At 39.9% G+C, this 15,157-nt stretch overlaps 1 protein-coding gene across 2 annotated transcripts in view; it reads right to left on the bottom strand.

Annotated features, from left to right (window-relative positions):
• Positions 1-3,835: 3,835 nt before the first annotated feature.
• Positions 3,836-15,157, bottom strand: part of GAREM1 (GRB2 associated regulator of MAPK1 subtype 1) — a 224,758-nt gene continuing 213,436 nt past the window's right edge. For both annotated transcript variants that reach the window (XM_075584688.1, XM_075584690.1), the window contains 2 exons: positions 10,692-10,858; positions 3,836-6,357 (listed from right to left, as the gene is read on the bottom strand). In XM_075584688.1, the coding sequence (XP_075440803.1) occupies positions 5,448-6,357; positions 10,692-10,858 (1,077 nt within the window). In that variant the 3' untranslated portion in view covers positions 3,836-5,447. The remainder of the gene's footprint in view (positions 6,358-10,691; positions 10,859-15,157) is intronic.

The raw sequence follows: 15,157 nt of genomic DNA, 5'->3' as shown, positions 1-15,157 counted from the left end.
TTTGCTGAATGACGAGAACAAAATGTATATGGTCATGTAAGATTTTTAGTTTTTGTAATGTTTGACTGTTTTTGCTTAAACATTAACATTTAATGCACACGTCATCACAAAAAAGTTAAGTTGAGCTAAAAAAAACAAAAAAACTACTTTGGGGGAAATGTATAAAGATGGAGCTAAAATGTTGTACCAGCAGCTAGTGTACTGTACAAAGCACACAGCATCATCTTGTTTCTTGCACTAATGTCTTATGAGGGCACCTCACACCTGGTGGATTTATTTGCCAAAATCAGAGAGGAAAACTTTACCAATTTTGCATGCAACATTTGCTACATAATACGTTACCGACTATCTCCTACCCCAGGGGTGCGCAAACTTGGATGCGCGAGATTTTCTGGGGGAGGAGGGCGTGGCGGTTACAGAGGTCCCACGCTCTTCCTCAAGGCATTTAAATTGAATGCCAAGGAGCACACGCGAGGCCTCTGTAACTTCCCTTACATTGTCTCCTGCGGCTTCCAGCGACGCGTCACCATGGTAACGCAGTGTCAGAAGACGCCGGACACCCGGTAAGGGGGGGAGGAGGGCGAGCAGGCATGGGTGCGCAGTCTGAAAAGGTAGCGCACCCCTGTCCTACCACAAAACCTAAAACCATTCCCAAAATGCTCAGTGATGAAATTAGTACAAAATTAAAGCCATGTGCTTTTATAAACTGATGCAGTGTGACAGTTAAGATGGCAATGCTTCAGTTTGCGACAATACATATTCCCATATTACCGCATGATAGGGGATTCCATTGACACATCTGCGAGGGAAAAACAGAGATATGACCAAGATATGATATTTTCAATTTTCCCTTTCTTAACAAAAGCCAAAATTGTGGGCATTCGTCAATGAAGGTTTAGTTTAAAAAACAATAATACATGTAGCCCTGGTAAGAAATGGGGCTATAGTTCTATCCTCCTCCTGTGTGTAAATTCTGCTAAGGGCAGATTGCCAGGAGTTGACATGGGTTTCCTCCGCTTATGACACTGGGTTGTGTGAGTGAAGGTAGGTCACGTGACCCTGTGTCCAATCAAGAGATGCAGGGGCGGTGCCTACTGGAGGTTACATAAAGCAGTGTCACTTCCTATTTAGTGCACAAGTGTGTGAAGTGTTAGAGTGATAGTGTTAGGAAGCAGAGGAGTGATCAGCTCATGAGTAGAGCTGATCTAACTATAGTTAGAGAGGTGGACCAAGTACCTCTCACCCTGCTTAGGGGGTGAGGGAAGAGCTAGCCCCACTCTGGATGCCCGTAGGATCCAGAGTGGAGGCATGACCATCACAAGGGAGAACAGTTAGTGGCCTGTGCATCACTGTACCTGTCGGCTGCTGCTGCTGCCCTGGAGAACAAAGAGACTGCTGCTTTAAAAGAAATCCTTGTGTGAGACTGGAATCTCTCATCCCTGTGGGGAATCTCTGTGGTAAGGATTCCACCCCGCATTCCTGGGGCTTACTATAGATGGAGGTGCTGCACCATTGAACCAGAACGAAGGCATCCACCCCAGTAATCTGTTATTCCCCATGTCATCGCGGGAGACTCAGGCCCTCCTGTTGCTAGCGGGTATGCACCACACAGACACCTAGCCAGACCCCAGAACACCTTAGGGGACCCGATCTGCGATTGGGAGGGGGAAGAGGGGCTAGATACAGTAGTTTCAATTGTGCTCCTGAATGCAGGAGGATATGAATTGCCTTAAAATAAAATAAAAATACTTATGGTAAGTCAGCTACCAGTGGTAAGTCACTTATGGTAAGTCAGCTACCAAGTGGGCTACAAAAGGCCTAAAATGTGTACAAATGGATGTTTTGTGTTTTATTTATAGGGTCTTTGTTATATGTTAATCCCTTTGGTGACTGAAGGCATTCCTTTGTAATGTATTTGTTGGTTTTGTTAAAAGGCCTATTACATAACCATACGTAAAAAATATATATATGACCAACTCCACCACCCCTTACAAACACCCAATTGCACCAATAGCGCAGATCAACTCGGATATCTAGGAGTTAATGCTCATTTGTATCGCTTGTGTTATTTAATGCCAAGTAATAATTTTTGTTTATGCCAATGAGATTAACCCAGTTATGAATACATCAAAACAGAATAATTTCCCCCAAAAATGTGGAAAGGAGGTTTGAGCATGAGGGGGGTGGGAGAGGGGGAGGTTTGAGCTTTTTGAGGGGATATTTCAGCCGGGAGTGGTGAACAGTGGACAGAGGAGGTTTAGGCCTCAGGGGGAAGGGAAGGTGGAGGTTTGGGCCTGAAAGCAGGGGGAGGGAGGGAGGGGGGGAGGGAGAGGTGGCTTGTATCTGGGAGAGGGTGGGGGAGAAAGGCAGGTAGGGAGGTTTTCGCCTGGGCAGGAGAATGTTTGCAGTGTATGGGAGGGGAGGAAGAAGGAATGGGTGTGTGGGGTTAGGTGGTTTGGAAGAGAGGGAAGCCCTAGTGTTGAGGAGGGTGGAGCAGGCACACCTCTTGGACTTACCTGCATCCTGCAGGTGGGTCTGCGGAAGAGGGGCCTGGTCCAAGGGGAGGCATCTAGTGGCAAAGAGGCACCTACAGGTCCGCGGATGGGCCTGCTAAAGACTACAGAGGGCCACAGGCGTGAGGTGCAGCATCTGTCGTAGGGGTGGGGCCTAGAGGATAGCGGATTGAGGAGTGTTGGGTGTGAGGGGTAGTGGCTAAAGGACTGTGGACCCTATATGGTAGGGTCGTTGTTCCCGGGCTTCCTCCACAGTTGCTGGCTCTGAGTGTATGTAGGTATAGTGTATACTGCTTACGGTTTCACCACCATGAATAATAAAGTAATACTGATCAATATAACTACAGTAAATCCTTTACTTTATAAAATCCTGAAATGTAGGAGAAGTAATTTATGCAAATGTTAAGTACAGATGCAGCGGCCGTTATTGAAACACTTTACGCGTTGTATACCTCGGAATACCCATGTGATGGCGCGTGATTTCTTCCAACCGTACCACCTTTAGACGTGAGTGCAGAAAATGGAATTTTAGTGTTCTGGTTTTTAAACACCTGAAATTGACACAGTAGCACAGTACTGTACACATTTCAATTCATTAATTTCATTGCATTTAATTGCACACAAGCCATGAAATTCAAACAAAGCAACCGCGATAAACACGTGTGCCTGGGGCGATTGGCAGCGTTACTGCCGCGTGGAATACAGCAGAGCACACGAAAGCGGCGCCGTGATTTGTTCGAATAACAGCCGCTGCATCTGTAGCATTAAAAGCCAGAACACTAAAATGCCATTTTCTGCACTCGCGTCTTAAAGCAGTATGGTTGTAAGTAATCCCTTGCCATTACATGGGTATTCCGAGGTATACACCGCGTGATTTTGTAAAATTATGGGCACTGCATCTGTAGAGCATAATGCAGTTTAGCAAATAAAGCTGCCAATGTATAACCCTTCTTCACTGTGATCTCCCACCTCTACCTACAGTAATTACTGCATTCCACTGTGGTAGAAGATTTTCTAAGAAACAACTACTAGGCTAGAAGTACCACTTTATATAAATAAGTAACTATCCATTGAGATATACATGATGGTTTTAAGTTGTAATAATATATAATTCAATTGAGGACAGACATGATGGCTCATTCTCACTGTCATCTTTAATAAGTAACAAATATGATGTTTAGTATGATGTGTACGATAATCAGGACATCAGATGACAGACCTATTGTACAGTAATCCTTTATAAAAGTGGTATTCATGTAAATGGTTGAATACTGTAGTATGCGAGTCGCAATCAGTATTTAAAGAACACACAAGCAAAAACATAAGGAGTGAAAATAAGTTTATATATTATACATATTTATATATACAGGGAAACATATATTGTCTATGAATGTCTATATTTTGTCCACAATGAGTTTCTACATCTCAGGTAGTTGTTTTGTTCTGGGTATTGATACATTCTAATTTTTATTCAACATGTCAAAAAAAATAGCATTTAATAGAGTACCTTTATCTTAAAAACAGCATTTCATCATTAAGACTCATTCCTCTGAAAATGAACATGCTGAAACAAAGCTTTCTCTTGAGGGTTATCCCAATCGTTCAGCAGCGTAAAACATGGCTTCCTTAAGTAACAGAGACCCCAAAACTATTATTCGAACCCCCCCCCACGCAATAAATAAAACTATGAACATTCCAAACATTCTATTTATCCTTCAAGAAACGACAGTAGGGGGATTCTCATTGTTTATTTGTAGGACTCTACATAAGGATAATATGACAGACCTTGCCAGAGTGTAACTATGCATTGGGGCCACTTTCAATTATATTTTCTCCAAAAGACCAAGAGCTTTGTAGATCCAGATATGATACATACTGCATCACCGCATAGTACAGCATGTGTATTTTCATAAGAGATAGGTTAAACAAATGTTTGTCCCAGATGTATAATACTGCTGTAAATCTTTTAATGATGGAGGATGCAGGGGAGAGAAAAAAAATAAATGAAAAGGGTTCCCGTACTGAAAGATAGAAAAAGGGTTTCAATTCCCTCTGTGATGAATTGCCTATAAAGAAGTGTTCCTTCATAACCTTGCAAAGAAAAAAAAAAAAAATACTAAGCAAATTTATTTTATTTTCTGTAGACCACTAAAATATACCTATACGCTATTTCTTTAAAAGAGCAATTCCCCCACAACTAACCCCCAATTAAAAAAATATATGATTGTAACCATGGGGTTCTCCAGCGTCAAATCACGTGATTTTCAGCACCAGAGACCCCCCTCCCACCCACCAGCCCCAGTTCCCAAGATAGGTACTGGTGAAGTAACTGTACCATTATTACTTCCTTGTTTTTAAAGGGGATTTAAATGGCCGTCCAATTGCAAGCTCAAACCGATGATGTTGCGGCTTTCCCATTGGTCCAAGATTTAAACCCGGTCACTTCACCAGTATGTATCTCGGGAACCAGAGGGGTCACCAGAGTTGAAACTAGTGGTGGTTTGGTGTGGGGGACAGGCCGGTTCCCATCCTTATGAAATGGGAGGTAAAAAAAAAAAAAATAAGTAGGGGAGACGGCTCTTTTAATCTTTGTCTACTAAATCATATAGGTTACATCTTTCGACATGAAGGTTCTAGAATAAAAATAAAATTGAGTTCCCTTTAACATCTCAAAATAGTTCTTAGCAGCTACTCAGTATTCAGTAATGCACAAGGCACACTGAGTGTTCTCTTAATTGTTTGCATTGAAATACAGTACAAAGTGATCCGTCTACAACTTGTACCTTTCACTGCATAGTAATAATTTCTTCTCTTTTTATATATATACAGCCAAGATTATTTTCTTAGTGCAAAAACATTTCCCGGTTGTACTAATCTCAGCACTTCGGGCAAGTGCCATTTAGCATTGTTCAGTACCTTATAGCACTTTTAGAACTACATCTTCGGTCGCCATCCATTAATGAATTGCAATATTTTTTTAACCTGCAATTTGCTTAACTTAAAGTCCTCCGAGAGGATTTCTTCTGTAAGCTGAACAAGTAAATTTCCATCAATCTTTTCAGAAACAAAAAATGACACAACGTCTTCTGACAAACCAATGAACCTTAGAGATTTTGACACCTCTTCAATGGATAGTCCAGTAAGGTCAGTGGGTGGCTGCCACGGGGAACCATCACCACAAGATCTCGGTGCTAGCTGCATGTGGAGAGGAGAAGAGAAGGGGTAAGAAATAGAGAAGATGTCCTGCATGCACTTTTTAGCAAAATAATGTTCCTCTGAGACATCCGGAGAACGAGACTGTAATTCTTCTTCAGCTCCATCTATTTTCATAGATAGAGATAGTGGTTCTAAGACAGGGTTGCCCTCACCTGGTTTTGGTGCACGTGGGGGTAAGGCAGGACACGACAGACTTTGTTTTGTACTGTTATCATCTAAAACTCTCTCAGTGGTACATTCCAGTGAGTAGCTTGCAGACTTCGGGCAGCAAGTGGTAACATCACTACACTCAATTGGTGTCACCTGCATACACCCTGTCAAAGAATCACAGCCACTAAAATCAAATGGAGCTGGGCAATTTCTCTTGGGTGTGCCTGGTGTCTTTTGCCGAGGATAACTGTAGTAACTGCGGCACTGATCCACAAGCAAATCATTCACGTTAATGCCTTCTGCCCCCCCACAGTATCGATTTGGCCAAGATAATCGGGAAGGAAGGACTTCTGATAAGGGACTCCCACAAGGTAACTTGCTTTCAAGCTCAGTTGATTCGTTTTTCATCCAGTTGCATGGATAGCATGAAACTTGAGCACTATCAGAAGAGTTGGTTGCTTCATTTTCTGTGATGCCACTGGAAATAACAAATACAATATTAATGCAAGGATGACAGGTTGTGCACACATACTTTTTATTATCAAGTCAAAAGTCATTCCCTTTGCCCTCCCATGTACATGGTAAGTTTTTCAACGCTGCACTTTATTAAAATTAAAAAAAAGCTGTGGAAATGCTTACCTATAGGCAATCAGTGAATACAATAGATCAAAACAATTGTGTATTAAAGCAGAAATCATGCAGAACATATATATATATATGTCGACAAATCACCAAAAAATCTACTCGCCGAACAAGAAAATCTACTCGCCACCTAGTACCACACGTGTGCTGCTTGGGCCAATAGGAGCTCGCCACGATGTTAAATCTACTCACCACACAAAAAAATCTACTCGCCAAACGTGTGCTGCTTGGGCCAATATTTACTCGCCCGGGGGTTAAATCCACTCGCCCGGGGCGTGCAAATGTATAGGTTTGTCGAACACTGTATATATATGTATATATATATACAGTGTTCGACAAACTTATACATTTGCTCGCCCCGGGCGAGTGGATTTAACCCCCGGGCGAGTAAATATTGGCCCAAGCAGCACACGTTTGGCGAGTAGATTTTTTTGTGTGGCGAGTAGATTTTTTTGGTGATTTGTCAACCACTATATATATATATATATATATATATATATCCATCCAATAAAGAATATCACTTGTGAGCACATTCACATGTCTTAGACAGGTCTGCACCCCCGCCTTTCAACCATTATCACATAGCATACAGTGCTCCCACTGCAGCAAGGGATTCTGGGAAATTACATGCAAATGAGCACACGTGTCACCTTTTGCCTGGAATATCCATACACATGGAGCCCATTTAAGCAGATGCATCGCCGTTCACAGAGCTTTTAAGCACAGCATGGGACTAGCAAAGCAAGTCAAACCACTCACAGACCTGTTTCAACCTTGATGGGTATCATCAGTGTGAGGTTGGTGTATACTTGCTTTGCAATATTTCTAGGCTGGGAAGCATTAATTTTGGCTACAAGGACCTAATTCCTGAGTTAAAAACAGGTTTAGTTACCAGTGTTCTTCTACCCTTTTGGGTGTTCAATATGGCCTCCAAATTTTGTGTGTCCTGTGGCGAATAGGAAGCTGCAACATCCTCCGTTGCGGTTTCCTATTGTACGGATGTTTAAAATGTCCAGCGAGAACACCGGCAACTACGACGATAAGTATCTCAGGAAATGGGTGTACCCAGAGCTAAAAATAACATGGTTTAGCAACAAAGTACCTCCGGATCTAATGCTGTAAAGCAAAAAAAGAAATAATAATAATAATAATAATTCAGGAGGATTGCAGATTTAAGACTACTAATAACCTTTAATTTAATTACTACTAACTTTAGTCAACTCAAGGGTAAAATATTTTGCAAGTGGTATTTGGGTTATTGATCCATTTTTACTTCACTTGCACAACCTTGGCATTCCAAAATTACAGAACAGTATATTTAAATGGACAATGCTTTCAAGACTATATTTCCTGGCAGAATTGTATACACCACGCAGTTGGCCATCTGTCCAAAGTGGATGAGATCCCCCTGCATCACTTTAAGAACTCCTCTTTACTTATTTATATGTAGTATTGAAAAGAGTTTTCAAACAGGTTTAATTAAGACAGGATAAACTGTATATATACAGTTTCACCTTGAGTATTTTTTATTTATTTAACGTTAAACATAACACTTTATATTTGTGTTTAGCACCAAGTCAGTAAATTGACTCAATAAATCAGATATTTTAATAACCAGGTCGATTAAGAATACAGCCTTCATATATTTGGGAATCCCACCACAATGTTTTGTCAATAAAGATTGTATGTAGCCCATCCACAGATTTGCTGTCTGTATGCCGCCTTGGAATTCACAATGAATATTATTTTGCCCATCAGTTGATAAGCACTGTACACTCTGTGACATAAGCCATGCACTCTGAGGAACCCCACTCTTACAGTCCATTCATTTCTATCCAACTCAACAACTGAGGAAATTATAAAGATAGGCCAGTCAATCATACCAGTCGACGTAGTTCTGCCAGGGGAACCAGGAATTCAGAATGAATCTTTAATTGTTGCCACACAAAGGAAATACTCAATGACCTATTCAGAGTCCACACTAAATGTAAATTGTTGCTAACCTGTAGTATATATGGTATGTGCTATGCTAGTGACAATGTAACAGCAAACTGTGGGTTGTATTCTTGAACTGATACTGGACGATAGAGGAGCAGCCTGCATGGCTTTGCTCTGCAATTCTCTGCACACTACTGAGTATAAAAAGGAAAGAGCACCATCATATTGCTGTTTGCTTCCCACACTCATTTGTCTACATTATGACATTTTAGTGGGCGGTATGTTTTTAATTTGCAAAATTAATATTCTACTTAAGCATCTGCGAGACAGTATTTGCTTTATGGCAGTATTACAAACTCAGAATTAAATGCGTTTGCTTCAAAGTAAAGATGATTTATGACGGACCTCAGTTAAAATAAATGGTCCGGAAGGTGATTTTTTATTCATGGGTTTGTTGCGGGTGGGAAGAATCAGAATAATCCACAGAATGCTATAGTATTTTCGTCTGTGGCATGAATGTGCTATGGTTTGCCAAGTTAAGTGGTTACATAACGGTTGTGCTGGTTTTTTGATAGTTTATCCACTGATTTTTACATTAATGTGGCAGATAAAGGTTCCAGGAAAACCTTGGTAATTTAAGTCAAACATTTGGGCCAAACTTTTACGTTTAATAAATGTGTTCATTCTACTGATAACATTTGTCCCGAAAGGCCCAGACACAAAATGGTGCTAAGCTTTAACACGCCTTTATTCTCATATGTCATGTTTTGTGGATCTGGGCCCAAGAATGCAAGTTTCTTCAAAACATGGGCCTCCATACTGTATGTACTTTAAACATGTAGCTGGTTATTATACCTAAACTTCCTTTATAATAAACACGTATACTCGCACTCCACAAAGATCTGAACATAACCGTGAGAGTAGAATTAAATAAGGCTGGTATTGAACCGCAAGCCTGGATATTCAGGACCGGTCTGAATCCGATACGTGGATTTACCTAAATCCATTCCGCACACCAGAATCCATCTGTGGTTTGGGTACTAACAAATATATGAAAATCGAGGAGGACACCAGGACACCATTCCAGTCACTATGTGCCTCAGGCTTATCAACTCAATATAATTCTTATGGAAATCCTTTTAGAAAGTTTGGGATGACACTCATTGAAATATACTTTGCATAACGATTAGCATATCTCCCAGGTAGCTCAGGTGTGCTCCTTTTTTTTAGCACAGGCTCCCTCATTTATTTGGAGGGAGCTTTAAGGGGATATACAGTATACATATAACTGGAGACACTACTAAAATGTTAGTGTCCTCCTCCAGAATCCGCTCGGATTTGTGCAATTCGCCGGGCGGAATATCGGTAGTAAGGGGGAAAAAAATAATCCACCTCTGAGACGGAGCTGTGGAAATCCACGGCTCAAAGGAATCGGCCAATCCGCGTTGGATTCGGATTTAGGCAGAACACATGCCAATCTCTATTTAGGACTACACTAAGCCTACTCCAGTGTCAGTATTGCTCACCTTATTTTAATATGCTTCAGAAACTGTGTTTAATGTAGAAATAATGAATAGTAACAATATACCTTTGCAAAACGTAGCTTAAAATACATCAAAGTAGAACATTAGACCCATCGTTCGCTTTCTAAGATGTAGGAGTATGACACTAGAATGGAACTATATACTGTAATACATTTTTATAGCAGCTGGAACCAATACAATATAAGAATATATTTATAAACGTTATAGTAACAAGTAAACATGAAACCTGAAGATAATTAAACCCTTTGCTAAGAGGAGGACCTGCAATGTTTATTAACTACAAACGTAGGTAATAACAGGTATATAATAATTATTGTAACTAAACCCCATATATTTGTTATATCTTTAAATCCCATCGATTCACGTCCCTCATCTCAGCCTCAGTTACGAGACCCGAGTTGCTTTGGAATGTTCTTTTTTTAAATTATGGCACACTGGTAAAATCATTTCATTATCCTCTAGTGGCCATAATTCTGTGAGTCAGAGACATAAAAACATGTTTTTATAACAACCCAACCTTCGGTCCTCATGGTGATGTTGGGCACTGGTGTTACATATACTGCAAATGTACTTCATTTCAACAAACCATTAGAATTCACCTTGTGTCTCCTTTTGTCAAATGTAATATTATAATGTAGAGCACATACGTGTGTACAAGATCCTGTTTACATGAACTTGCAGCACTTACATGCTGTGCAGTCCTGAAGAGTAGTAGGAGAGCGTAGGACTGGGAGAGCGTGTTTGCTGCTGTGCGTTATTTCCGGTCACCGGTGGAACAGATGTGGTGGGGGATGATGGCTTGGAACTGCGTGGAGGCACAGGTGGAGCATTCAGAAGTCTGCACTCTTCTCTTACCTAGATTGATAAAACATGTTTATAAAAAAATAAAATAATAATATATACTTTATTTATTTATTTAAGTGAAACGTCTTTGCTGGCACCTACAGGGTTTTCATGGGGAAAAAATGCATCGCCTTGTAATAAAAAACCGTAACAAAAGTGACGTAACGCTGCTAACGGGCTTGCAGACCCCAGCACACATGCACAGCACCGCCCTTGTTCACCAAGTATTTGGCACTCCCCACTCTTCCAGCACGCATGGGCACTAACAGCCACGGGCCTCTGCGCATGGCCGTGGGCCTCTGCGCATGCGTGCCGGACTCTGCACATGTGCGCCACTGACCGAGAGGGAGGAGAGGAGACAGAAACACCGGGCAGAGAGCGCGAGAGAGCCGCGTCCCCCGAGATCCCGATGCGGACACACACACACACACACAGTCACACAACCAGAGTCGCACACACATGCGCAGAGTTGCACACACACGCGCAATTCACAGTTAGTATAAATATATTAGTGCCGTGCACGTGCATTCTAAGTCACACTTCTTTGTGTTTTGTCACTGAAATTGTGTTTTGATTTTTAATTAAAAACATCACAAATACAATGTGTTACAAAAGACAAAGAAGTTTCACTTAAAATGCGAGTGCTCGGCACACACACACTTTTTTTTTAATTACCTTTTTATGCTGTAAATCATGATCGGCTAAGATAACTTTTTAGGGTTTACCCATTTATTTTTATAGCATGTTAAACAAGGACTTTTTCACACCATGTACTGTACAAAAAAAAACTTTATTTTACACACCATGGGTGTTATTCATTAACCGATTAGGAGACGGTTGCATAGAAACTCACATTGATATTGCAGTTCTTTAAACGACGAAAGTGACGATCGGGGCACTATCGCATGGAAATTCCTATATTGATATGAATACGAGCTTTCATGCGATAGTGCTCCAATCTGCACTATCGCAGTATAATGAATTACCCCCCATGTATGTAAAATCAATAACTTGCCATAGTTACAGATACTGTACACTCATTTGATACTTTCCCAAAATGTAATTGAACAGACATGTCATTGCACTAAGCATAACAACATATCAAAGTGTAATTGTTTCCCACCTAAAGGGTGTGAGCTCAATAAAACTAAACACTGGTTCATCTGATTGAAGCACCGATCCAGACTCTTGCGAAATTAAATCTCTTGGACCAGCGCCAGTAGGATCTTTTAGAGCAGTGGTCCTCAAGGACTGCAGACTAGGGAGGTTTCCCTGCATTACAAATATGCATCTGTTAAGGATATCAAAACCTGTCCTGTTTGTGATCGGTGTGTGCTGTTATACAAGAACACTTTTATAGCAATAATTTATTACATTTCAGTGTAAGTAAAACAATGCATGTTCTTCAACACATCCAGTTCTGGCTGGGACAGTAACACAAATGTTGTTTGCACTGTACCAGGTTAGCAAATACAGACTCCTCTACTCCTTGGCTTTCCATGAATAATTCATCACAGTATACTGTCGTTTTTCTTAAGGTAAGCCTATTAAGCTTAGAGTTATAAATCCTGGATTGGCAGGCACCATCACAGTTATAATAATAATAAGAAATGGTAACAATATGTGTAAAGCGCAAATTACTCATTAAAATCATTCTAATTAAGTACATTGTATGCTTTTTATTTGGTATACATTTAATTCCAATGTACCACCTCTACCATGATTCTGTAAGCAGAAATCCCAGGTCTGATCCTTCACAACCAGGCTAGATACTCCATACCTCCAAGCTAGATGGGCATCATTTGCAATTGAAAGTAATTAGAACAAGAGTGTAATTTAGAATTATGTACGGTATGTCAATAAACCAATCCCGTGTACGACTCCTATAGATACGCGTTTAACACTTCTGCTTCAGACATACACCGAAAATCTAAAAAGAGAATGGGAAAAGAGGGGGAGAGAAGGGAAGGAAAGGTGGCTCTTGCTACAGTCTGTGCGGTGGTGCCAGGGGTGAAGGGATATTGTATAGAACGTACACTTGCCTAGACAAGTGAAAAGAGACCCCTATATAACTAGCACTCACTGAAATGAAGTATAATGTATGTAGAGTAAAACTTAACCTTTATTGGTTTCAACCAATAAAGGTTAAGTTTTACTCTACATACATTATACAGTACTTCATTTCAGTGAGTGATAGTTATATAGGGGTCTCTTTTCACTTGTCTAGGCAAGTGTACTTTCTATCCGACATACACCCTAAGAAGAAGACGGCAAACATATTGGCATTACTGACAAGTTTTACCCATAAAACTAATCCTGTAATAAATCTGCTTGCTGAAAAACTACAAATAGAGCATGACAGATCTGTGAACGTACAAGATAATAGTGCATCAAAAACATAGACCAAGTTTGGGTTATTTTTTTTTTGTGTGGGAAGTGTGTTTGTAATGAAATATCAGAATGAAGAAGAAAACCTGGTAGCCTAAAAAAACTCCCCAATTACAATGGTTATGTTCAGTTTTCATTAATATCTTGTGTATCAACAGATACAGAAGTCTGTAAAAAATAATACATACAGTCCTCATAAATGCTACTATAGTTCATCTTATACGACACCCTGCATATTGTATCTAAAAAATATATTTTTTTATTTTTTTTAAATCAGGAAGTCTGCAAAGCAAGAGCTTTATAACCCCCACGATCAGTCTTTCAAAACATCTCTATTCAGCTTATTTTACCCAAGACATGCAGTAATACAGTATGTAAGCGGGTGTGGGTGTGGGTGTTTTCGTTCTAGTTGCTGCCAATTATTCTTCATGGATTCTTGACATCTGTGTGGGAGGTTGGTTGAGAACACACAGTATTAGAAAGCTAATAATGCTACCTGTAATTTGAAGCTTATGTTTCCACCCAAACGTATCTACATATACTCCAGAGACCTCAGCACAACTGATACTGAATACATCAAAATCACTTAATTTACCACATCCAAGGTTCTTGTTTCCTATTCATGTTCTCAAAAACATCTCTCTATAATAAATTAGGTCCATCTACAGTAACATTAGGTCAGCAGTGAGCAGTGGTCACATCGAGTGCAGCTCTTCCTGCAAATGTCCTCTGGTGAACTCCATTCTGTGTTTTCATAATAATACACATCACTGCTTATTTATACATAAACCTTTTTCTACACGGAAGGAATAATGTGGACAGCACAAACATAACTCTTGCCACAGCCTCATGCAGTCAAGGACAGAGGAAGGTGGGGAGTAAAAATGAAGCAATTACAAAACAGAAAAAAGGGACTCCGCTCACAGAATTATGATAAGATTATAGATGTAAATCAACTTCTAATATTGTATTTATTAAAATAAGGGGAGAAAAAATATATATACAAAAATGAAAAAAGAAGGTCAAATAAATTCAACAAGTACATATTAGCCCGGGTGCGGTGATTACCAGCACTCTAATGGTATAGGAGAATCACTTGGTTATTGCTGGTTGTAAGTTATTTCATTGCTAAAGCATCAGTTAGTCCTTATAGGAATAGCATTTAGGCAAAATCAATCTCATCATAATTCTGGGTATGAGTGCATACTGGACGGAGTTCCTTTTCCCTATTTTGTAATCACCATATGTATAATGTACATTCGTTTTCAGAGAGGCGCATACAACCATGGCATGCAGTGAAATACAGATTGGTCCAGATAAACAGCCTTTTAGTTTGTTGTGAAATCAAAATTGAGTCTATGTGCCATATTTTGTTTATTTTATACTTCAGAGTGCTCATAGGTTTGTGCAATTGCATTTTCAATTTGTGGCAATATACGCATGGTCATCACATTTACATAGTGAGCTGCAAGAAACCCTATTCAGCGGTTTTGGTACACTGTGGGGTAGTTAAGTGTTGCACAGCTGTTACAGCAAAAAGTTTCATGAAGAATGATTCAAAGCAATAAAAAGTGTCGCCATAGGTGAAAAACTTGTATCATAAAATCAAATGGGTAAAATGAAGTAATTTAAGAAACAGATATAAATGATATGTGTGGAAAAAGTATAATAAAAATATGTGAAGTAAACAAATAATATAGAAGTATAAATAATGTGATAAATATTGTGACCTATTAGTGAATATTAAACCCCAATTCTCGTAGAGTGGAAAAAGTATTCTTAAGCTATTCTCATATATACAAATCTTTAAGAGTGCAAGAGAATAGAAAGATATTGAAGAATGAGAGGATACCAGGAAGCTTTATAGCAAATAGAAATTCTCCTTGTGAGCACATTCACACGCCTCAGAGAGGTCTGTAACCT

The sequence above is a fragment of the Ascaphus truei genome, chromosome 2 (assembly GCF_040206685.1).
Source record: "Ascaphus truei isolate aAscTru1 chromosome 2, aAscTru1.hap1, whole genome shotgun sequence".
In the NCBI taxonomy this organism is placed as follows: Eukaryota; Metazoa; Chordata; class Amphibia; order Anura; family Ascaphidae; genus Ascaphus; species Ascaphus truei.
This window is presented reverse-complemented; position numbering and strand designations above follow the sequence as displayed.